Genomic DNA, 20,931 nt, shown 5'->3' on the forward strand with positions numbered 1-20,931 from the left:
TTTTCTTTCTTTTTTTGTAATAAACTGTTATTTTATTTTATGTTTTTTTTAATTGTTATGTCTGTTTTATAAAGATTTTTATAAACTTATAAAAAATTCAGAAACCCAATTTATGTATATTATTATTTTTTGTTTACAATTGTATTTGTTACAAAAGATTCTAAATGAGAAAATAAAATTTAAAAAATGAATACTCAATATATAATTAACAAATTGGTTTCAGCTAATAACATTTTTTATTATTTAATATAATTATTTCAATTCTTACTCCTTTTTCCACATGGATTGAAAAGATTTTACTCTTTTTCCATGAATTTTTAACATAAAAACAATTGAAAACAAAATAAAACCAATTAAAACAGGAACTAATATTGCTACAACCACAATAGAGGATTTTGCTAAATAAAAGAAAAATACCAATTAATTTATTTTTCATAATATAATATAAAAATGTTGAGAAATACCAGTATAAAGTGTTTAATACAGAGTAAAGCAAGTTGGTAAATAATAACATTATTGTAGTAAATAATGTTATTATTTAATTTTGCACTATATATATATATATATATATATATATATATATATATATATATATATATATATATATATATATATATATATATATATATAATATATATATATATATATATATATATAAATATGTATATATATATATATATATATATATATATATATGTATATATATATATATATATATATATTTATATATATATATATGTATATATACATATATATATATATATATATATATATATATATACATATATATATATATATATTTATATATATTTATATATATACATATATATATATATATATACATATATATGCGGTAGTGGTGTTGTGGTAAAGCGCTCGCTTCATAAGCGAGAGGTTCCGAGTTGGATCCCTACCACATCCCTGGTAGTATCGCGCTCAACTTGTTTCTCCACGCAGCGGCCTTGTTTGTCGAGGTTTGTGTTTCGGAGTTATAGAGTTGAGAGAGGGTTATAACCACTATTAAGTAGACTCCTCATCTGTAGTGGCCTTCTTGGCTTTGAGGAGGTGAATAACAAAAAAAAAAAAAAAAAAAAAAATGTATATATATATATATATTTCCAACTACTAAATTTTCAAAATAAACTCCCTTGTAGGCTACTAGTTACTTCAAAAAGTGAACTAGGGCATGTTAGTAAAATTAAATTAGACGAAATAAATAATATTATTTGAAAAAAATTAAATTTGCAACAGTGGAAAAATACCACTGATGTTATAAATTGGTTTTCTAAAATTAGTAATAAAAATGAATTCACATTTATATAATTTGATATTAACGAATTTTACCCCTCAATTACAGCCGAAATTTTAAATAAAACAATAGAATTCGGAAAAATCCACACTGAAATTACAGACGACACTATTCGTCTAATTAAATATTGCAGAAAAACTTTACTCTATTTTAATAACGAGACATGGAAGGAAAAAACCACACCCAAATGCTTTGATGTAAGATTGGGAAGATACGACAGAGCAGAAATTTGCGAATTTTTAGGGTTATATATTTTAAATACTCTAGCTAAAATTGTTCATTTTAATCAATTAGGCTTGTATCGCGATGATGGTTTAATAATAATGCAAAAAAAATCAGGGCCTCATCTTGACAAAATCAGAAAAAGTATTATAAAAATTTCCAAATTGAAATTAACATTAATTCAAAAATTGTAAACTTTCTTGATGTCAAATTTAACCTCTCGGAAAATTTTTATAGGTCTTATAAAAGACCCAATGATGAATTATCGTATAATAATATAAATTCAAATCATCTCCCCCAAATCTTAAAACAAATTCCTATTTCAATTAACAATAGACTAAATTGAAATTCTTCTAATGAAAATATTTTTAACTCTTTCAAACGTGTGTATGAAGAGGCCCTTAAAAAAACGGATTTAAAAATTTCGAGCTAAAATTTGAAACAAAAACTGCAAAAAAGCAAAATAGAAATATAATTTGGTTCAACCCTCCGTACAGCAAAAATGTTTCAACAAATATTGGAAAAGCGTTTTTAAAATTAGTTGACAAACATTTCTCTCCCTCTAATAAATTGCACAAAATTTTTAGCAGAAACACTATTAAGGTAAGCTATAGCTGTACAAAAAATATTGAAAGAATTATAAAAGGCCATAATTTTGCATTGATTAATAAAAATGAATTTCTCAAAGGAAAAAATACTGAAAATTGTAATTGCAAGCAAAAAATTGACTGCCCTATGAATAGCAAATGCTTTACAAAATATATTATTTACAAATGCATTGTTTCCTCACAAACTATCCCTGATAAACAATATATTGGCTTAACCGAGGGCAAACGGAAAAATTAAACTGGTCTATTCTAAAAACTGCGCCTGCCTATAGTAACATTTCCAAAAAATGTATACTATGTTTACAAGAAAAATTTGAAATTATTACTCATTTAGATCAAGAAAATTTACTAAATAAAAAATCTGAATTAATTTCTAAATGCAGACATGAAAATAAGTTTCTTTTAAAAAATTATAAAAACAAATGACCAGTCCTAAAATTAATTCTAAAGAATTCTTTTCATGATTTTTTAATTATCTAATGTAATTGATGCAACTTCCTGGTCGCAAAATACTATAGCTATTACATAATTAGTTATAACAATTTCCAACTTCCTGTAAAATAATTTTTCTATAATTTGAACTTTTTGATGTTTAGACATTCTTCCTGATGAACCTACTGATGGAGAAACATGCTGTTGAAGACTACTAAAAATTAGATAAGTGTTATTACTAATTTATATATATATATATATATATATATATATATATATATATATATATATATATATATATATATATATATATATATGTAGTTAGATATATATATATACATTATATACATATATGTATATATATATATATATATATATATATATATATATATATATATATATATATATATATATATATATATATATATATATATATATATATATATATATATATATATATATATATATATATATATATATATATATGTACATATATATATATGTATATATACATACACACATATATATATATATATATTTATTGTTTGTATATATATATATATATATATATATATATATATATATATATATATATATATATATATATCACAAACTCTATAAGGGTGCATAATCCACACCATGGAAAGATATGCTCAGCAGGAGATGACATTGTAGAGACATTCTTAAATACCGTTTTATTGTGTACAGTTTTTTTTTAACAAAAAAACTCTGCTGAACTTATTTATATAAGATTGTTTATCAATTACTAAATGGGGTTAACAATGCTACTCTGTGACTGTAAAACATAGTTTTTCTATAAATTGCAAAATGGAATTTTGAAAATGAGGCTCTTGAATCTGAAGTGTAATAATATTTTCAGTATATGTCCAAGAGTGTTTTAACATTGTTATTGAGCAAACCTTTGCTCAAGAACAATGCCAAGTTTTTCTGTGTAAGATAAACTTGAATATAATTTGTTTAAAAACTGAATTTTTTTTATTCAAGATTTCCTGCTTTATAATTTTTATTATTGGAATAACATCGAATTGATTTTTCTTGTGTTTGTTATTACTATTTGCTATGTACTGCATTATACTTTCTAAATCAATAAAATCACCCATTTAAGTTTAAATTAAAAAAAAAAAAACATGCATTAAAACAACTCAATGTTTATTTTGCTTCTAACTTCTTCTTTTTGCTCTACTGTGCCAAGATGATCTTAAAGCCAATGATGCATCAGGTCTATTGCACTAGCCATCATAAATAAAATATCATCAAAGTTAAGATGACGAATATTTGAATATGATGCAATTTTACCTGGATTTTAAGAAAAAAAAATATTATGAAAACAGCTATGTAGTCCTAGCAACAGAGTTTTAATCATTAATGAAAAAAAACTGCTTTTTCTTAATGTTTGCTCTAAAGTTTTAGATAGTGAGAGAACAATGAGTTTCATTTTTAGATAGAACACAAAGTCTTTTTCCCATTCTAAATTCACAGACACTAAGTAATAAAGAACTTTGATGCAATAGATTTTGAAGTTTAGAGCTTCCTGAAAGAGTAAACTTAAAATTTGTTAGAGATTTTATTCCATCACAAATTGCAGAGAACAATGCAATCTATTCACTTTGCAGCTATATATAGAGATCCAATTAAATTTATATCATCTTTGACTGTATTTTTCCACTATATGTATAGAGATCCATTTAGATTTATACTATCTTTGACTGGATTTTTCTACAATTATGGATCAGTCTTATTACCCAAAAGATTTTTTACATCCTTAAACAAAACATTCATAGCTTTCTTTATATTGAACGCATTTTCTGTCACAACTTAATATACTTTATTAGCATTGTTTTTTTCTTAAAAATTATTGTATATCGTTAAAATAAATTAAAATCAGAGCTGTTTTCAAATCACTTTTGAGCAAGTCTCAAGTCAAGTCTTGAGTCATTCAGTGAAATGTCAAGTCAAGTCACAAGTCAAGTCATATTACGAATAAAGATTCCAGTGTGCGTGGTTGCTGTCAGTGCTGTGGCTAGGAGTTCGGAGGCCCCAACCAGAAAATTCTTAAAAATGCCTCCCACATTAAGGGGCATGGGGAGCCTAGCCATGGCTCTGGTAGCTACATTCAAGCAGTCAAGTTGCAATTATAAACAACAGCATAGACATGAGAATAATTATAAGTTTATACTTTATTGTATTAAAGTAATACTTCAAAGCTGTAAAAGGAAAATAAACCTACTGTAATATAGCAGTTAAGGAGTCATAATACACAATACCATAAATAATGCTTTTCAAGTTATTTAGGCTATTTACTAAAATTATCATTCCTTCATTAATTTTAAATAAAGATTACTAGTACTGATTTTCATAAAAAATCTTATATAATTGTTTACCTGTTACATTTTAAAAACACTGACAGTGTCAGAATTTAAGCTTGTACGCTCAGAGCTCATAATCAGGCCACCCTAACTGAATACTCTTTTAACAGAAGCACTGCTTGCAAGTACACCAAAAGTATACTTGGCAGCACTTTTAAGAATTGGTAATCTTTGCACTTGTATTACATGGGCAATTGGTAATCTTTGCACATGTATTACATGGGCAAATATTACCAATTCTTAAAAGTGCTTTCCACAGGTTGTGGAAAACACTTTTAAGAATTGGTAATATTTTTCACTACAAGTTTACCACCTTTGGGTAAACTTGTAGTGAAAGCTTTATGCATGTTTGAGGCTTTGTCTGTCACAACATACACAACTTTGTCAAGTATTTTATATGTTTTACAAATAGATTCAAAATGTTCTGCTATGTTGTTATTGCATGCCAACAGTCGTGTGTGACAGTGATAGTCATGCATGTAATGCACTGTTACACCAAGTTAACCCCTTATATTTCTTCCTGACCAAATATCAAGTATTAGGAAAATGCTGGCAGCCTGACATAAATTTTCAGATAAGTTTTCCATTTGCATCCATGTAAGTTTTCTTTAAAAAAGTTTTTACAACAGAATGGCTAATAGTTGAGCACTGAGGATCAAGAACATTATTGTATTGCCAAAAATATTAACTATCTGTAATAGTCATGGGTAGTGATGCACCAACTACTAGATGCTTCAAAATGGCTGCCAAAATTCTTTGTTGATTGGGGTGGGTGCAACCATATGTTGTAGTAGAAAGCAACTCTCCCAAAGCAACTACAAATAATAAATGCAATGTCATTCTCATTTTTTATTCTATAAAGTAATAATCCATTATCTTTAATGCTAAGGTTTTAAAGCTAAGCTTTATTTAAGTAAAGTGTTAGGAGGTCAGATGTAATGTGACACTGCAACATATTGTTGTACAAGCTAAATTACATAAAAAATAAAAGAAAGTTTTGGGAGTTTAATGGAAGTTTTTAATAAATAAAATATAATAAAATAAAAATGAATAGAGTTAAGAAAAGATCTATGCGGACTGAAGTTTAGCTGATCAATTGTAATTTTAATATGCATACAAATGTATTTATTAATCTGTTAAACAAAAATGTTACATTATGCATATAAAATTTTACATAATTAAGAAATTAAATTTTGCTTTTTGTTTAGGTTCTATCTAAAGTTGGAATGAATTAAAATATGGAAGATGTGCCTCCAGAAATAAATTTTTAAATATCCACACTACAAAAAATTGTTTCTGAAGCACGGCTCACAGGTAGTATACAAGAAAATTTGCCCACTAAAGTGCTTCATTACTATATTTTTCTCAATCAAGGATCAATGCAGAATATAAAAAAGATGATTTAAGAAAAACACAAATGCCAAAAAGATGATTATAAAAGATATGCAATTCTTATAAGATCAAAAATCAGGTCACAAAAATGGATTAATTTGATCTTGATAAGACATATTTTAATTTGAAAGTAAAAAATCAAAAAAGTATTATATAACAATAAAAAAAATACGAGTGCTTTGTGAGAAAAAACCAAAGAAAAACAAGAATCTTTAACATATATTGAACATTTCAGATTGCTTGTTTTTAACACATCAGCTAATAATTAATTTTTTTTCAAACTATTTCATTATTTCAAATAAATTATGGGTATTAAAGTGATGCTTGTATTTAACTGAAAAAGCAAAAGTTATTTATACTGACTTTTCAGCATCACATATATAAAAGTATACAAAACTCAGTTCAAAAAGAAGTGTTAAGTGCAAATCACTAAAAGACAAAAGTTTTTTTTTTCAATTTATAGATTTAACTTGGCTTTTAGCACAGTAGCTGATTTTTAGACTTTCTACTCGGTGTGAAACAACCTATACAATCACAAAAAAGAATGTTTTTTAATTAAAATAGACAGAAATTGCTGCCTACTGCTAACTATTAAAATTGTATAGATGTAATCTATGTTGTTGATCCAAACCCAACATCTCACAAAAATTTTTGGTTTTGGTTCTTAAGCAGTACATGACAAGGCCATGATCAGAAAACTGGAGACATTATGTAAATTTAATAGAGTTTTTGACATTGAAAGTTGATTCTGATAATGTATTAGAGGTGATGTAGCTTATAATAGACTTAAACATGGCTTGAGGAACATGGCTTTGATTCACAAGCTTTAAGAGCAACAGAAAGAACTTTTATTATCATGGCATTTTCAAATATACTTTTTTTCAGAACAACCAATTGGTAAAAAATTGCTTCAAAATCATCCACCATTAGCTTCAAATGTTTTCAAATTTTGAGTCTAATTCTGGTTTTTAATTAACAATCTAAAATTAAAAGATGAATGACTGTATAAACCTTTGGAGTGACAAAATCCAACATATTGATGATCTATTTGCTGTTCAACACTTGCTTGTATAACTTAATCAGAAAATATTATTTTTATTAAATTGCACAATCATCATCATCATCATCATCATCATCATCATCATCATCATCATCATCATCATCATCATCATCATCATCATCATCATCATCATCATCATCATCATCATCATCATCATCATCATCATCATCATCGTCATCGTCATCGTCATCATCATCATCATCATCATCATTATCATCATCATCATGATTATTATTATTACTATTATAAACTGATGTTAAGATAGAGAGAGGAGAGATGATGTTAAGATAGAGAGAGTAAAAATAACTAGTAAAGATAAACACATAAAAAAAAAAGATATTCTCTTATGTCCCTTTAAAATCCCACTAAACTTTACAACTCATTTTTTACTATACTCACTTCTAAATAGTTATATACTTGAAAAAAACTTAACAACATCAACATATATTTATAATTTGTTTTTTATTATTTATTATCATTTATTATTTTTCAATTAGATTTTATGATTTCAATAGACAAACATTTTTACAATCCTAATTATATAAAATTAAAATTTTAAAAATGTTAAGCTGAAAATAATTTCTTCTATATAAAAGTTTTTAATGGATAATGCTCAACAACATTGAAAATAATTTCTTAATAATCACATTCTAAATGTATAATACGTAAGAAACAAATCATATTTAAAAAAACATTAACTTTAATTAAAACATAAAACATAGCATAAAACCTTTTTTTAATACCTGATGAGACAATAACAGATTGTGAGCTTGTAATAACAGGTTGTGAGGGTGTAATAACAGGTTGCAAGCTGCTATCTAAAAATCCAAAATGAAATTTTAAAGTATAAACTAAAATAATGTTACCAATTTGTGCTAAATAGTCCAACTCCATGAACCTAAAATTCATAGATTATATATATTTGATTTGTTAATCAAAAGTTTTTTCTAACATATATATATATCAAAATTTTAACAAGTAATTTTATTCAAAAAGGGATGCAAGATGAACTGAAATACCTATCAAACAGCCACGAAAACAACAATATTGAGAAAAACTCTTGAGAATTTAATACATAAAATAATCACTAATCATATACTGACAGTTAAATCAGCAAAGCTCAGCTCAGCTTTGTAAAAAGAAAAGACTGCACTATGAAATCGCTAGAATCCCACAAAATTTTAACTGAAGCTGCTAATAAAAAGCAATTTACAAACATTGTCAGCAATTTACAAACATTGCAGATTTGAGAAATGCTTTTGAAAAGGAGCTTCACACCTGACTCAAGCATAAACCTTATAGCAAATATTTTTGTGAACAATATTGACCAATTGTAATAACATCTAATCAAACCTCAGAAAATGCAAAAATCTGCACATCAAATTAATGCCACCTCTGCACATCAAATTAATGCCACCTCTGCACATCAAATTAATGCCACCTGTGCACATCAAATTAATGCCACCTCTGCACATCAAATTAATGCCACCTCTGCACATCAAATTAATGCCACCTCTGCACATCAAATTAATGCCACCTCTGCACATCAAATTAATGCCACCTCTGCACATCAAATTAATGCCACCTCTGCACATCAAATTAATGCCACCTCTGCACATCAAATTAATGCCACCTCTGCACATCAAATTAATGCCACCTCTGCACATCAAATTAATGCCACCTGTGCACATCAAATTAATGCCACCTCTGCACATCAAATTAATGCCACCTCTGCACATCAAATTAATGCCACCTCTGCACATCAAATTAATGCCACCTCTGCACATCAAATTAATGCCACCTCTGCACATCAAATTAATGCCACCTCTGCACATCAAATTAATGCCACCTCTGCACATCAAATTAATGCCACCTCTGCACATCAAATTAATGCCACCTCTGCACATCAAATTAATGCCACCTCTGCACATCAAATTAATGCCACCTCTGCACATCAAATTAATGCCACCTCTGCACATCAAATTAATGCCACCTCTGCACATCAAATTAATGCCACCTCTGCACATCAAATTAATGCCACCTCTGCACATCAAATTAATGCCACCTCTGCACATCAAATTAATGCCACCTCTGCACATCAAATTAATGCCACCTCTGCACATCAAATTAATGCCACCTCTGCACATCAAATTAATGCCACCTCTGCACATCAAATTAATGCCACCTCTGCACATCAAATTAATGCCACCTCTGCACATCAAATTAATGCCACCTCTGCACATCAAATTAACTGCTTGCTGCTCTTGGTAACTAATTTTCATCTTTTAAGTACATTTAAGGCCATTTTGCTAAACAGTCTGATGCTAAGAATAGAACTGGATAAAGTTGTAATGACTTCCTGGGTAATCAAAAGGGTAAAAACTATGTGGAGCTGGTTTAAATTTACATAAAGAATGGTGCTAAAGTCTAATTACAGAATGTCACTCAAAGTCAATGTTCTTAACACTCGCCTTAATAAATTGAAGCAAGACACACTTTCATCAAGATGAATTTGACTTTGAATATTGCTATCAATGACAGCATAACAAAAATATGAAGGGGGACTATATTTTGGAACTACTTTGTGAAAGTGATATTTACAGTATATTTTCTACTTATTTCTGAAAAGATTTCTCAGATTGATTCATTACTGTTTTTAAATATGCAATTGTAGATCAAATGAACAAAAAAATATTTTTTCTGTCTCAATAAAAACAAATTTTTTTGTGCTGTGGTCATAAAAAAGAGTTTGTAGTCAATGTAGCAATGTTTTTAACAGTCAAATTATAACCAGAGCAATTGAAAAATAACATTATAGGACAATATATATTATATTTTTCAGAAATATATATTATAGGACAAAAATTGTGTTATATAGAGTTAAAATCAGGGTTTTTCTAATTAGAACTAAAATTTTAAATAAAGGATAAGAATAAGTAACTGAGATTGATATCTTTAAAAAATAGACATCTTTGAAGAATAATTTTTATTCCAGTGAAAACTAAACTTGGTATGTATTTTTACATGTTTACAAATAACATTAGTACCATAAATTAATTAAGAATTTAATTATATAAATTATAGATAAAAAATCAATTTTGTTGTCCGGGTTTAACTGTAAAATATAAGACAAAATACTGTCAATACTACTTTCTATATGGAGTAATATTGACAATAGTAATCTTATCCTGTATATTTTAAAGTAAAAGTATGAGAGTTATCATTATCGTTATTTGACAAACAGAACATTTTAAATAAAAGTTTCAATGTACAGTTGGGTTTTAAAAATAAGATCCATAAAAAAATTGTAAAATCGCCATAAAAATAGAACAAAAAAAATACATTGGAGGCTAAAAGTGTCAAGAAATTTTAATAAAGTTTTGTGGTGTCAAATTAAAATCAGACTACCAGTATACAAATCTATGACATAATTTATTAGTTACATAAAATAAGGCAGTGTCCTTTTATAATTTAAATAATATTTAACTATAATTCTTCTTGTCTCATATTTTTCTTTTTTAAATGGTCTGCAGGGATTCCTAATACGATATTTTGTTATTGTGCATATTAAATTAACTATTTTTTTCTTGAATAGTTTTACAATATTAATTTTCTAAATAGCTAATCGCATGTAGGTTTTGAGGTAAGCTTTAATTCAGCTTACAATTAAGCTTACATACTGCAAAACAGAACAGGCAATAAACTTCAGCTCAGATCAGAAATATTAGAAATATTAGTTACACTTACCAAAATGTATGTAAGTATAAGTTTCATTTAATTGGCAATGGTATAAAGTATTTTATTTATGAATGTTTGGATAGATATTTTAGAGAACTTCTTTTCAAAAAACTTGGTTAGATAATTTCGGTAAAATTCAAGTTCAAAAGTACAAAAGTTAGCCTACTCTTTCATTATATCAACCAATTGAAATTTAAAAAGTTTATGAATTAAAAGGAATGTATGGCAACTAATGTAAAAGTGACAAAATTGTTGAAATAGAAAGAATGACATAGTAAACTAATTTAGTGCTCAACCTCTGAAGCAGATGAAAGTCTAAGCCACTGAATTACCTTTTTTAAATACTATTTACTTTATCATTATATGTTTTTAGATTTTATTCTGAAATAGTGGAAAAAAAAAGATTTGTAGGTTTACATTAAAAAATTTTATATTCATTTATTTTTTTAGCAGCTTCTTAAATTGAGCTATGCTTATTTTTGTTTTAAAATTAGGTATTAACAATAAAAATATATTTATTTTAATTAAATTTTGTTCAATGTAAGACACTTATGTCGTGGAGTTAATGGTTAACAACTCAAAATGAGACATAAGCCCATCAAAAGACATCCTTAAAAACTGAAAAGATTAGTTTACTATGTTCATTCTAGTACCTCTTAACTGGTTGATTACTATATTTCAATTAATATACCAATATCTGCTTTAAGGGCTGCATTAGATATCTGTAGATTGCTAATTAAAGTATTTTTTGTGTAACTTTATGGTTTTTCTACTGCAAATAATTTCTGAAAGAAGTATGAAATTATGATCAACTCAACTTAAGCTAAAGTACTTAAGTGTTCAAAGTTTTCTTTTTATATTGAAAAAATTTTAATATAGAGTTGTCAAACGCAAGCTAAACATTAATTCATCAAGATTTTACAAAATGTTTTAAACAATAATTTTATTGTAATATGTCAACATGTAAATTTCAATCTTAAAATGATTTAAAATAACAAACCACCAAATAAAAAAAAAACATAATTTGCCCCACCCTTCTCCCCTTAATTCAATGTGGATTCACATTCTGATTTCTTGCTGAATTAATGCTGTATATCATGTATTTTCTTAGAAAACACTTGCATAACTATCAAATATTAGGGTAAAATTGACATTTCTGACAACTTTACTGCAAAACTAAAATGCTTGCAAAAACAACTAAAAAAATAAAAGTAGGATCATTTAAAATCATTTAGAAAAAATTAGGAATACTTTTATAACTACTTTCATTAACTTTATTTCACTTTTAAGGATTGTAAATTATTTAAACTAAATATTGATTTAGTATATTACCAAAATCTTTCTTGAGCACAAAATAATCATTTATTTAAAAAAATAAGACAAACATTTTCATTTTTAAAAATACATGTTTCCACTATATATTAGTCATAATCAGTTTGAAAAACCAATTAAAACAGCAACTAAAATTTAAAGAGTTTCCAGTTAAACAATAGAAAAGCAATCAATATAAAAAAAAAAGAAAAAGAAGATTATTGATGATTTAGACTGCCAGCGACACTCTGGCATGATTAACTTGTTTGTTCATATTGGGTTTTTTGCCACTCTATATATAGTCTCATCATTAATACATATAATATTTACCTTTTTTGATTTTTGAATCTTTTTTATACCTTCTGAGTTCCGCATAAAAGGTTTATTTTCAATTCTTAATAATATTAACAGTGCTAATGTTACAATATTTTATATAATACAATGTGTCTAATTTATTTACCGGCATCCCATTAAACAAAACCATAAATATAGCAGTAAATTTCATTCTTAACAGTAACCCTAATTTAAAAATTAATAAAGCAGATATTACAAAACTATTTCACTATGCCGCTTCTCAAACACTTTCTGTTCAAAGGACAATTTTATGAATAAATCAATGGACTGGCAACGGGTTCACCACTTTCACTGGGTCTCACAAATCTTTTTAAGGTTAATTTTGAAGAAAAGTGATTAAATTTGTATCACGGAGTCAAACCAAATTTTTATACAAGATTTGCTGACGACATTTTTGCAACATTTCCTTTTGAAATTCATACAATTTCGATTACATTAATACCAGACACAAAAAGACTTTTTTTACAATGGGAAAATCCAAACTTTCCTTTTTAGATGTTAGTATATCCAAAACTAATAACTCCATTTTAACAACAATTTTTCATAACATTTACTCTGGGCTTTATACAATTTTTTTTACTTTTTTGCATATAAGGCAGGTCTCATTTAATGAGACCTGCCTTATATGCAACAGGTCTTTTATGACTAAAAAGTCATAAAAGACCTGTTGCATATAAGGCAGGTCTTTTATGATTAAAAACACAAACAGGTCTTTTATGACTAAAAACACAAAATCTGGTTTTTCTTCTAATATTTTTAACCTCTTTAAAACATTAAAACCAACTATGTAAAGAACCTGACTTTTTTATAAAATTTATGCATCTTATATGATAAATTATTCTATTAAAATATTACCTCATAGACAAAAAGAAACCATTTGTTAATTTAAATTTCCTTACATAGACAAAATTTTAGATATTACTAAACAAAAGTTAAACTCCATTATCAAAAGACACTGTCAACCACTTTTTGTTTTCACATCACTTAAAACATCTCATTTAAATTGTAATAAAGATCACTTTCACATTGAATTTAAATCTTTTGTAGTTTACAAATTTATGTGGGCAGAATGCAACTACTATTACAATGGCAAGACATCTTGTTATTTTAAAACTCAATTATTTGAACACTAAAGAAGAGATAACAACTCCAATATAATTAAACACATTCATTCCAATAAAAAAAACTTCTTTAAATTTAGTAATAAATGCTTTTCAATTCTAGATGAAGCTGTTACTTAAATGAACCTCAAAATTAAGGAAAGTTTCCATATTGAGTTGCAAAATTCATATATGAACGAACAAGTTAATCATATCAGTGCGACGATGATCATTTTTCATTTTACTTTCTTTTCCTTATATTACAGTGGCTTTCAAATATATAAGGTCAATTTTATTTTTTTTGACAACAACTCAATAATCTCCTAAAAAGTTTTTTAAATAATTAGTAATTAAAAAACATTTTTGATTTTTAAGTTAATTAATCAATTTGCTTTCTAATGGTATATAACACCAATTATCCTTTCTGAGTAACTTAATAGTAAATTGAAGCAATAGTATGTATTACTATTTGAAAAATGTGCCAAATTATAAGGTCATTTACTTTAAACTTAATAACTCTTAAACAAATACTGCAAAAATCCTGAAAATTTGTATTTGTATTGACCAATATAAACTACAAATAAATAATAAAAAATAAAAAAAAATAAAAAATTATAAACCAGCATTTCAAGAGATAGTTAAATTGGTTAATTCTTGGCACACCTGAAGCAGAAAAATTGGGACAAATTGATATCTCAACAAGTCAGAGTTTCGTTTGTTACCACAAAAACATTGAAAAATAAAATTTTCAATGTTTTTGTGGTAACATATTGTCTTGTTACGCTTTGTTGAAGTTATAGTTTATATTTGATTTTAAATTGTTTTGGGGCAGAAATGGTTTAGTAGATAAAGTTTAATTTAATAATGATTTATTTTTAGTTAGTTTTTGTTTATATTTATGTAATAGTTTTATATACCTTATGGGTTTAATGAAAATTAAAGTTCTATTGAAAATTTTGTATCATAAAAATAAAAAAATAGTAAATTATAATAAAGGTAAAAAAAAAAAAAAGACACCATCAACAAATAAATAAGAAAAAAATATATTTTTTAATTTAAAACAAATTAATATATTTAATTTCTGGAAAAATCATTTTCTTTCTATAAACATTTGTGCAAAAAAAGTTCCAATTTAAAACAGTCACAATGATTTTTGGAAGAAAATACAATCATGTATCATTATTTTAAAATTTCAAAGCATATTTCATTAAATAAATTAAATAAAAACTTACTTGAATCTCCATTGAATATAAAGAAGTTTTTAATAAATCCATCTTGAACTTCATACCATGGATCTGAAGCATATACTTTCACATTTTCAAAATTTTGCGCTTGATCATTGATAACACAAAAAACAACATCTCCATTTATTCTAATTGTGTATAAATAATATGTGCTCTTTAAAAATTGACTAACTTCAATGTTAGTCCACAAATTCAGTTTGAATGGATTTGTGTTGAAAATGTAATTTTTGTAACCATTTATTGGTGCAGCAACAAGCAGTGTCCCATTACCATTTTCATGAAACCATATTCCAGGAGTTCTATCACCATAGTTAGCATTATCAGAACCAATAGTAAAATGAATAACACTATGATAGTAAGGAACAAACTTATTAGGATAAACATCAAATGAAATTAAATATTCTTTATTAAGCCTCGGTATTTCAGCAACAACCTTTCCTTTCACTAATGGAGCATGGGTATTATCAACAATGTACTCTAAATTTCGAAAAAAAAAAAAATAATGCCCTAACTAATAACTAACCATTTTCCCCTTGAAAAAAAAAACAAAAACAAAAACAAAAAAAAAGACTATGAAACTATTTTACTTTATAATTTTAATGCAATTGTTTATATTTTTAACAATTTAACTATAAATATTACATTATCAACAATTAAATATTGTGAATAAAAAAAATACTCTCACCAACTTTTCCATTTATAATCAAAAAGTCAGCAATAGAACCATTTTGAGAATCACACAAAGGATCAGAAGCATACACTTTTACATTTTTAAAGTTTGTTACATTATAATTTTCTACTCTATGTATATTGACTCCATTTAAATCAACATTTAACCAATATTTACCATTTGATAAAATTTGACTTATTTTAACAAAAGACCATTTATTTAAAATAAGTGGAACTGTTTCAATAGTGTAATTACCAGTATTATTTACCACAACAAAAATAACAAGCTTTCCAGAACCATCTTCATGAAACCAAACACTTGAACTTCGATCACCATATTTTCCAATATTGTTATCCAAAGTAAAACTAAGAACATTTTTTAATCCTTTAGAATAACTTTTAGGTTTTAGATTAAAAGATAAGGTGTACTCTTTCATCATAACATTGAGATTTCCAAGATATAAACCTTTCGCTAGAGTGAATTCTTTTCGATAATTTAGAAAATCTAAAAAAGGAATATTTTTAAATATATACTCACACATTTTAAAAACATAATTTTTTTGCAAAAAATTATGCTTTTATAAGAAATATGTTTTTATAAAACTTTTTTGTAAAAACTAGCAATATATAACAATCAAAAGTAAAATATAAAAAGAATACTAGTTTCATTGTAACAAGGTTACATATAACTTTCTTTCAACACTTTTTACAAAATATAATAAAGCTTTATATGACTTAAGATGATTTATATGACTTGAGATGTGAATATTTTGGTGTAACTTTTATAAAAGACAGATATTCCATCAAAAAAATAAAATAAAAAACACAAATGCAATTAAAAATTCTTCATTAAATACCAACAGTTAGATCAAGCTAAATTTATAATAAAAAATATTTTTTTTAAGCTTTAATAACCAATCAACATTTAAACTAAACTTATCTTGATGGTTCAACTTTGAATCAACAACTGAAAGAGGAGTATAATAGAATAATTATTTTTAAAGATCTAATATTGAAATTGATTTTTTTGAAATATTTTGGTTAGAAATAATTAATAGAAAACCAAAATGCAATAGTATAGCAAATTAAATTTTGTATTGCCCCCTATGTGTGAAACTTAAGAGTGGTTTCAATTTTGAAAGGTGGATTATATTAAATTAGAAAATCAAAGTTTATAAACTTTAAAAAATAAACTAGGAAGGTAATTAAAAAAAGCTTTCAATTTTTTAAACTAATAAAATCCTAACAAGGTTGAGAGTAAACACTATAAAGTAAGAAGTTATAAAAATAAAGAACATTGTTGAAGAGCAAGGCTGACAGAAGACTCAAAAGGTTGTTGGTTGTATTTTTTGAGAAAACGTGAAGAAGGGAGAGAGTTCCAAAGCGTTTATGTGAGAGGAAAAAAACTAGATGAATAAAAGTTTTTAGAGCATAAAGAGGCGGAATTAGTAAAATGATGCATCTTTGCTCAATGATGAATAAGGCAAAAAAAAAATTTGGTAAATGGAATTAAAAACAATAGCTTGTTTGAGCAATAATGATAAAATTTGTAGAAAAGAAAAAGATATGCAATATTACAACAATGAATGAGTGGCTTAACTATATATATATATAAAACAAAAAATTATATACATAAATGTTTATGTATATATACATATTCATATATATATTATATATATATATATATATGTTATATATATATATATATATATAAATATATATATATATATATATGTATATATATATATATATATATATATATGTATATATATATATATATATATATATATATATATATATATATCATATATGTTTTATATATATACCATTCATGTTTTATATATATATCATTTATGTTTTATATATAATATATATGTTATTATAAACATCATAATTGTTATATATATATATATATATATGTAGAGTTTTTTAGTCAGCTTTGCAGCATGTGAAACAAGTTTCTTTAAACTTAACTGACTTAATATAATAATAATTTCTTTTTTTTTTCCTTTAATCTAAATTTTGAATTAATTTTATCCTAAATTATCATTTATACTTTCTATAAATTTTTTTTTCTTTTTAATTATTTTGTCCATGTCTTATTTATAAAGCCTTTTAAATATAATAATAATAACAAATCAAAACAACATTTTTTTTTCAAAAACCAGGAAGTCAGCTACTCAACTATCAGCTATGCAACATGCAAATTTCGATTATAATTTAGAACAAAACATAAAACAAATTTCATACTATACTTATAGCTTTTATTTAGAAATAATAAAAATCGTTTCTACAAATTATAAAGGTCATTTTTAAGATACCTGTTCACTTCTAAAAAGACTAAACACTAAATGTAAATTTTTAATTCCTTTTTTAGCATGCATTTTTTGGCAAAATTTGTTCATCAACAACGCTTTCATCTAAAACCTGAAAGTAATGGCATTTACACAATTTGTTTATCAAATTTTTTTGTTTTCTTAAAAAAGATACTTAAACCAGGAGAGCAGTTTATTTCTGGCTTTTCTTTTTTATTCAGTTTTATAACAGTACCTTTTAAATTGTTTGTATCGATTGCCAAATCGCTTGCACAAGAAATTATAAAATTTTTCTGTTGAAACATTTTTTCTGGCAACACATTTTACAGTGGATCCAATTCCATCTGCAAGTCCTTTTTCATGCATTGCAGCAAAAATATATTAGTGTATTTTAAATGTATGCTATTTGTCTAAAATTTCTATCGATGCTAAAATATACTAATTTTTGAAGTAAGATGTTGCGTTGTCACTGAAAACATGAACTTCTGTAATACTGTCTGATAGAAGCTCGATAATTTTATTTATGTTAGGAAATACAGATAATTTTGTACGGTCACCTGAATCAAAAAAATAGCGCAAAAGATTTAAATTGACTATGCCAAACTGCACATGTAAAAATAGAATTGTGATTTTGACCAAAATGAGCTGCTTGCATATCGTAAAAACAAGAATATTTTTCAGCTCAGTCAACTTGAAAAACAGCCTTATTTGAGTTTTTTTGAATCACTGATTCTATATAAAATTTAAATTCAGATGATTGACTGCTTTTGACATTACTATGAATAATAAACTTTGTACGCATTATTTTAATATGTGATAACAAAACTGCAACTGCCCAACCTTTGTTAACTTTTTAATATAAGTTTTTGCTTGAGGTTTCTGCTACTGATTCCATGAAATGCCTAACTCAAAATGTTCAAGCTGAAGTAATAATTTATCAAAAAGAGCATAAACGGTACATTCCTTGCAAACAGCATTGAAACACTGTTTTGTTGGTTTTCACAAATAATTTTCTGAATCATTAAGTTTCCAGTTTTAATTGTAAAAAAATACAAACCCCACGAAAGTAATTCAAGCGAATAACATATATTTTCATGTAACACATACATTATAAGGAAGTGATGATATACATTAAACGTAAACTGGTCTTACCTGACAAAAATTTGGCAGACTTATTTTAATATCTGCATGGTTTAGCTTAAACTCTTTAAAAGCTCCTTTTAGCATATAAAACATGCGCCAGATTTGAACACACACCTTTTTGTTTGCTATCGCTATAGAAGTATAATCTGTCTTCTTGGTGGAAAGTTGACTAGTATCATCGTCACTATAAAAACTTTTAGTAATCACGAAGTCTTTCTCTCTCAGATTGATTGTTGGTTTTCAAATTGAGTAATGGTTAAGTTTCATTGAGTAAACAAAACAACATTTCCTTCTTCTGAAAAGGACTTTTACGAAGAGAGCATATCAATTCTTTCAAATACTTTCCTTTGACTTGCACATTTGCAAATAATGAGTGATTTGATTCTACAGATGAACATACACCTTTTTGCCGCAGTCAAGATTTTCTCATTCTTTAGCTTTGTGTTTCTTTTTGTCATGATTTCTACTCATGTAAGTCCTTTATTTAGTGCTTTTCTGTTTTTCATCTTGATTTTATTTTTATTTTGAGATCTGCATTTATCCCTATGCACCATTCGGGTGGGAATTGATGATGGTCAAGGGACTTTAAAAATCCCAGTTTTAAGATTATAAAAACAGTAAGCTCACTGGTGTCAATAAAGAATAAATTTTGGTCATTGCACATGGCGTTCAAGAGAGAAAGTACAACTTAGGAAGAATAATTGAGATGACAAAGTTAAATGAACTGAAATTTTATGTGGCAGCAAATCTTAAGTTAATTAACAGTATGTTGGGTGTTTCAGTAAGTTATTTTATTAGAAACCAAAATAATTATTTTATGTTTAGGCATTTTATATTTAAATATAACTCATTCAAAAAATTATTGATTTTTTATTGTTAGGAGCATGGCATAAAGCTTGCTTGTTGCTATTGTTAAGGACTAAAAAAGAAATCACTGGCCAGTTAAGAACGTTTCAATGCCTTAAAGATTGGTACACAAAGCATGTTGAAGACAGCGAACAGTGCAAGAACATGCGTATTTACAAAAAAGTTGCTGGTTGATGTTTGCAACAATAAAATCCAGAGACTATGGTAATTGACATAGTACCACCTCCTTAAATGCATTTATTTGAGCATATAGTGACTCAAGTTACAGATGTGCTAATGGCTGATGAGTTTACTAAAAACTATTTGTTGAATAAAACAGTTATCAGATATGGATATAATGGAGTAGGGTATGATGGTCTTAACTGTCACAAAGTCATGACTTGTTCAGATGAACTTAGAGATATGTGTCCTCCTCACATTATACCCTGCATTGAAACATTTAGATTAAGTTTAGAACAAGTAGCAAATAATTAAAGGTAAAACATATACAAAAAAAAAGCAACCTTTAATTATTATTAAATCTTTTCTTTAAGTCAATAAAGGCTGTTTTGGAATGGAGCAATCACCAAATTTTGGCAAACACATCCAAGATATTGTAACCCAAATGTGCAACTTAGAAAACTATCTTAAGAATCATACGAGTTACTCTTTCACCCTGGGCTGGCAATTCCACAAAATACAAGCCCATCTTGCTTCTTTTATTGAAAGAAAACAAATATCCTTGTGTGTTTTCAGTGAACAAACCTCTGAGACTGTACACAAAACAATGAAGAGGTTTGC

At 26.3% G+C, this 20,931-nt stretch overlaps 1 protein-coding gene across 3 annotated transcripts in view; it reads right to left on the bottom strand.

Annotated features, from left to right (window-relative positions):
- The window catches only part of LOC136084866 (uncharacterized), a 169,500-nt gene that overhangs the window by 16,917 nt on the left and 131,652 nt on the right, over positions 1-20,931 (bottom strand). For all 3 annotated transcript variants that reach the window (XM_065806056.1, XM_065806057.1, XM_065806058.1), the window contains 4 exons: positions 15,843-16,331; positions 15,146-15,634; positions 8,154-8,228; positions 269-398 (listed from right to left, as the gene is read on the bottom strand). In XM_065806056.1, coding sequence (XP_065662128.1) covers positions 269-398; positions 8,154-8,228; positions 15,146-15,634; positions 15,843-16,331 — 1,183 coding nt within the window. The remainder of the gene's footprint in view (positions 1-268; positions 399-8,153; positions 8,229-15,145; positions 15,635-15,842; positions 16,332-20,931) is intronic.

Source organism: Hydra vulgaris, chromosome 09 (genome assembly GCF_038396675.1).
Source record: "Hydra vulgaris chromosome 09, alternate assembly HydraT2T_AEP".
In the NCBI taxonomy this organism is placed as follows: Eukaryota; Metazoa; Cnidaria; class Hydrozoa; order Anthoathecata; family Hydridae; genus Hydra; species Hydra vulgaris.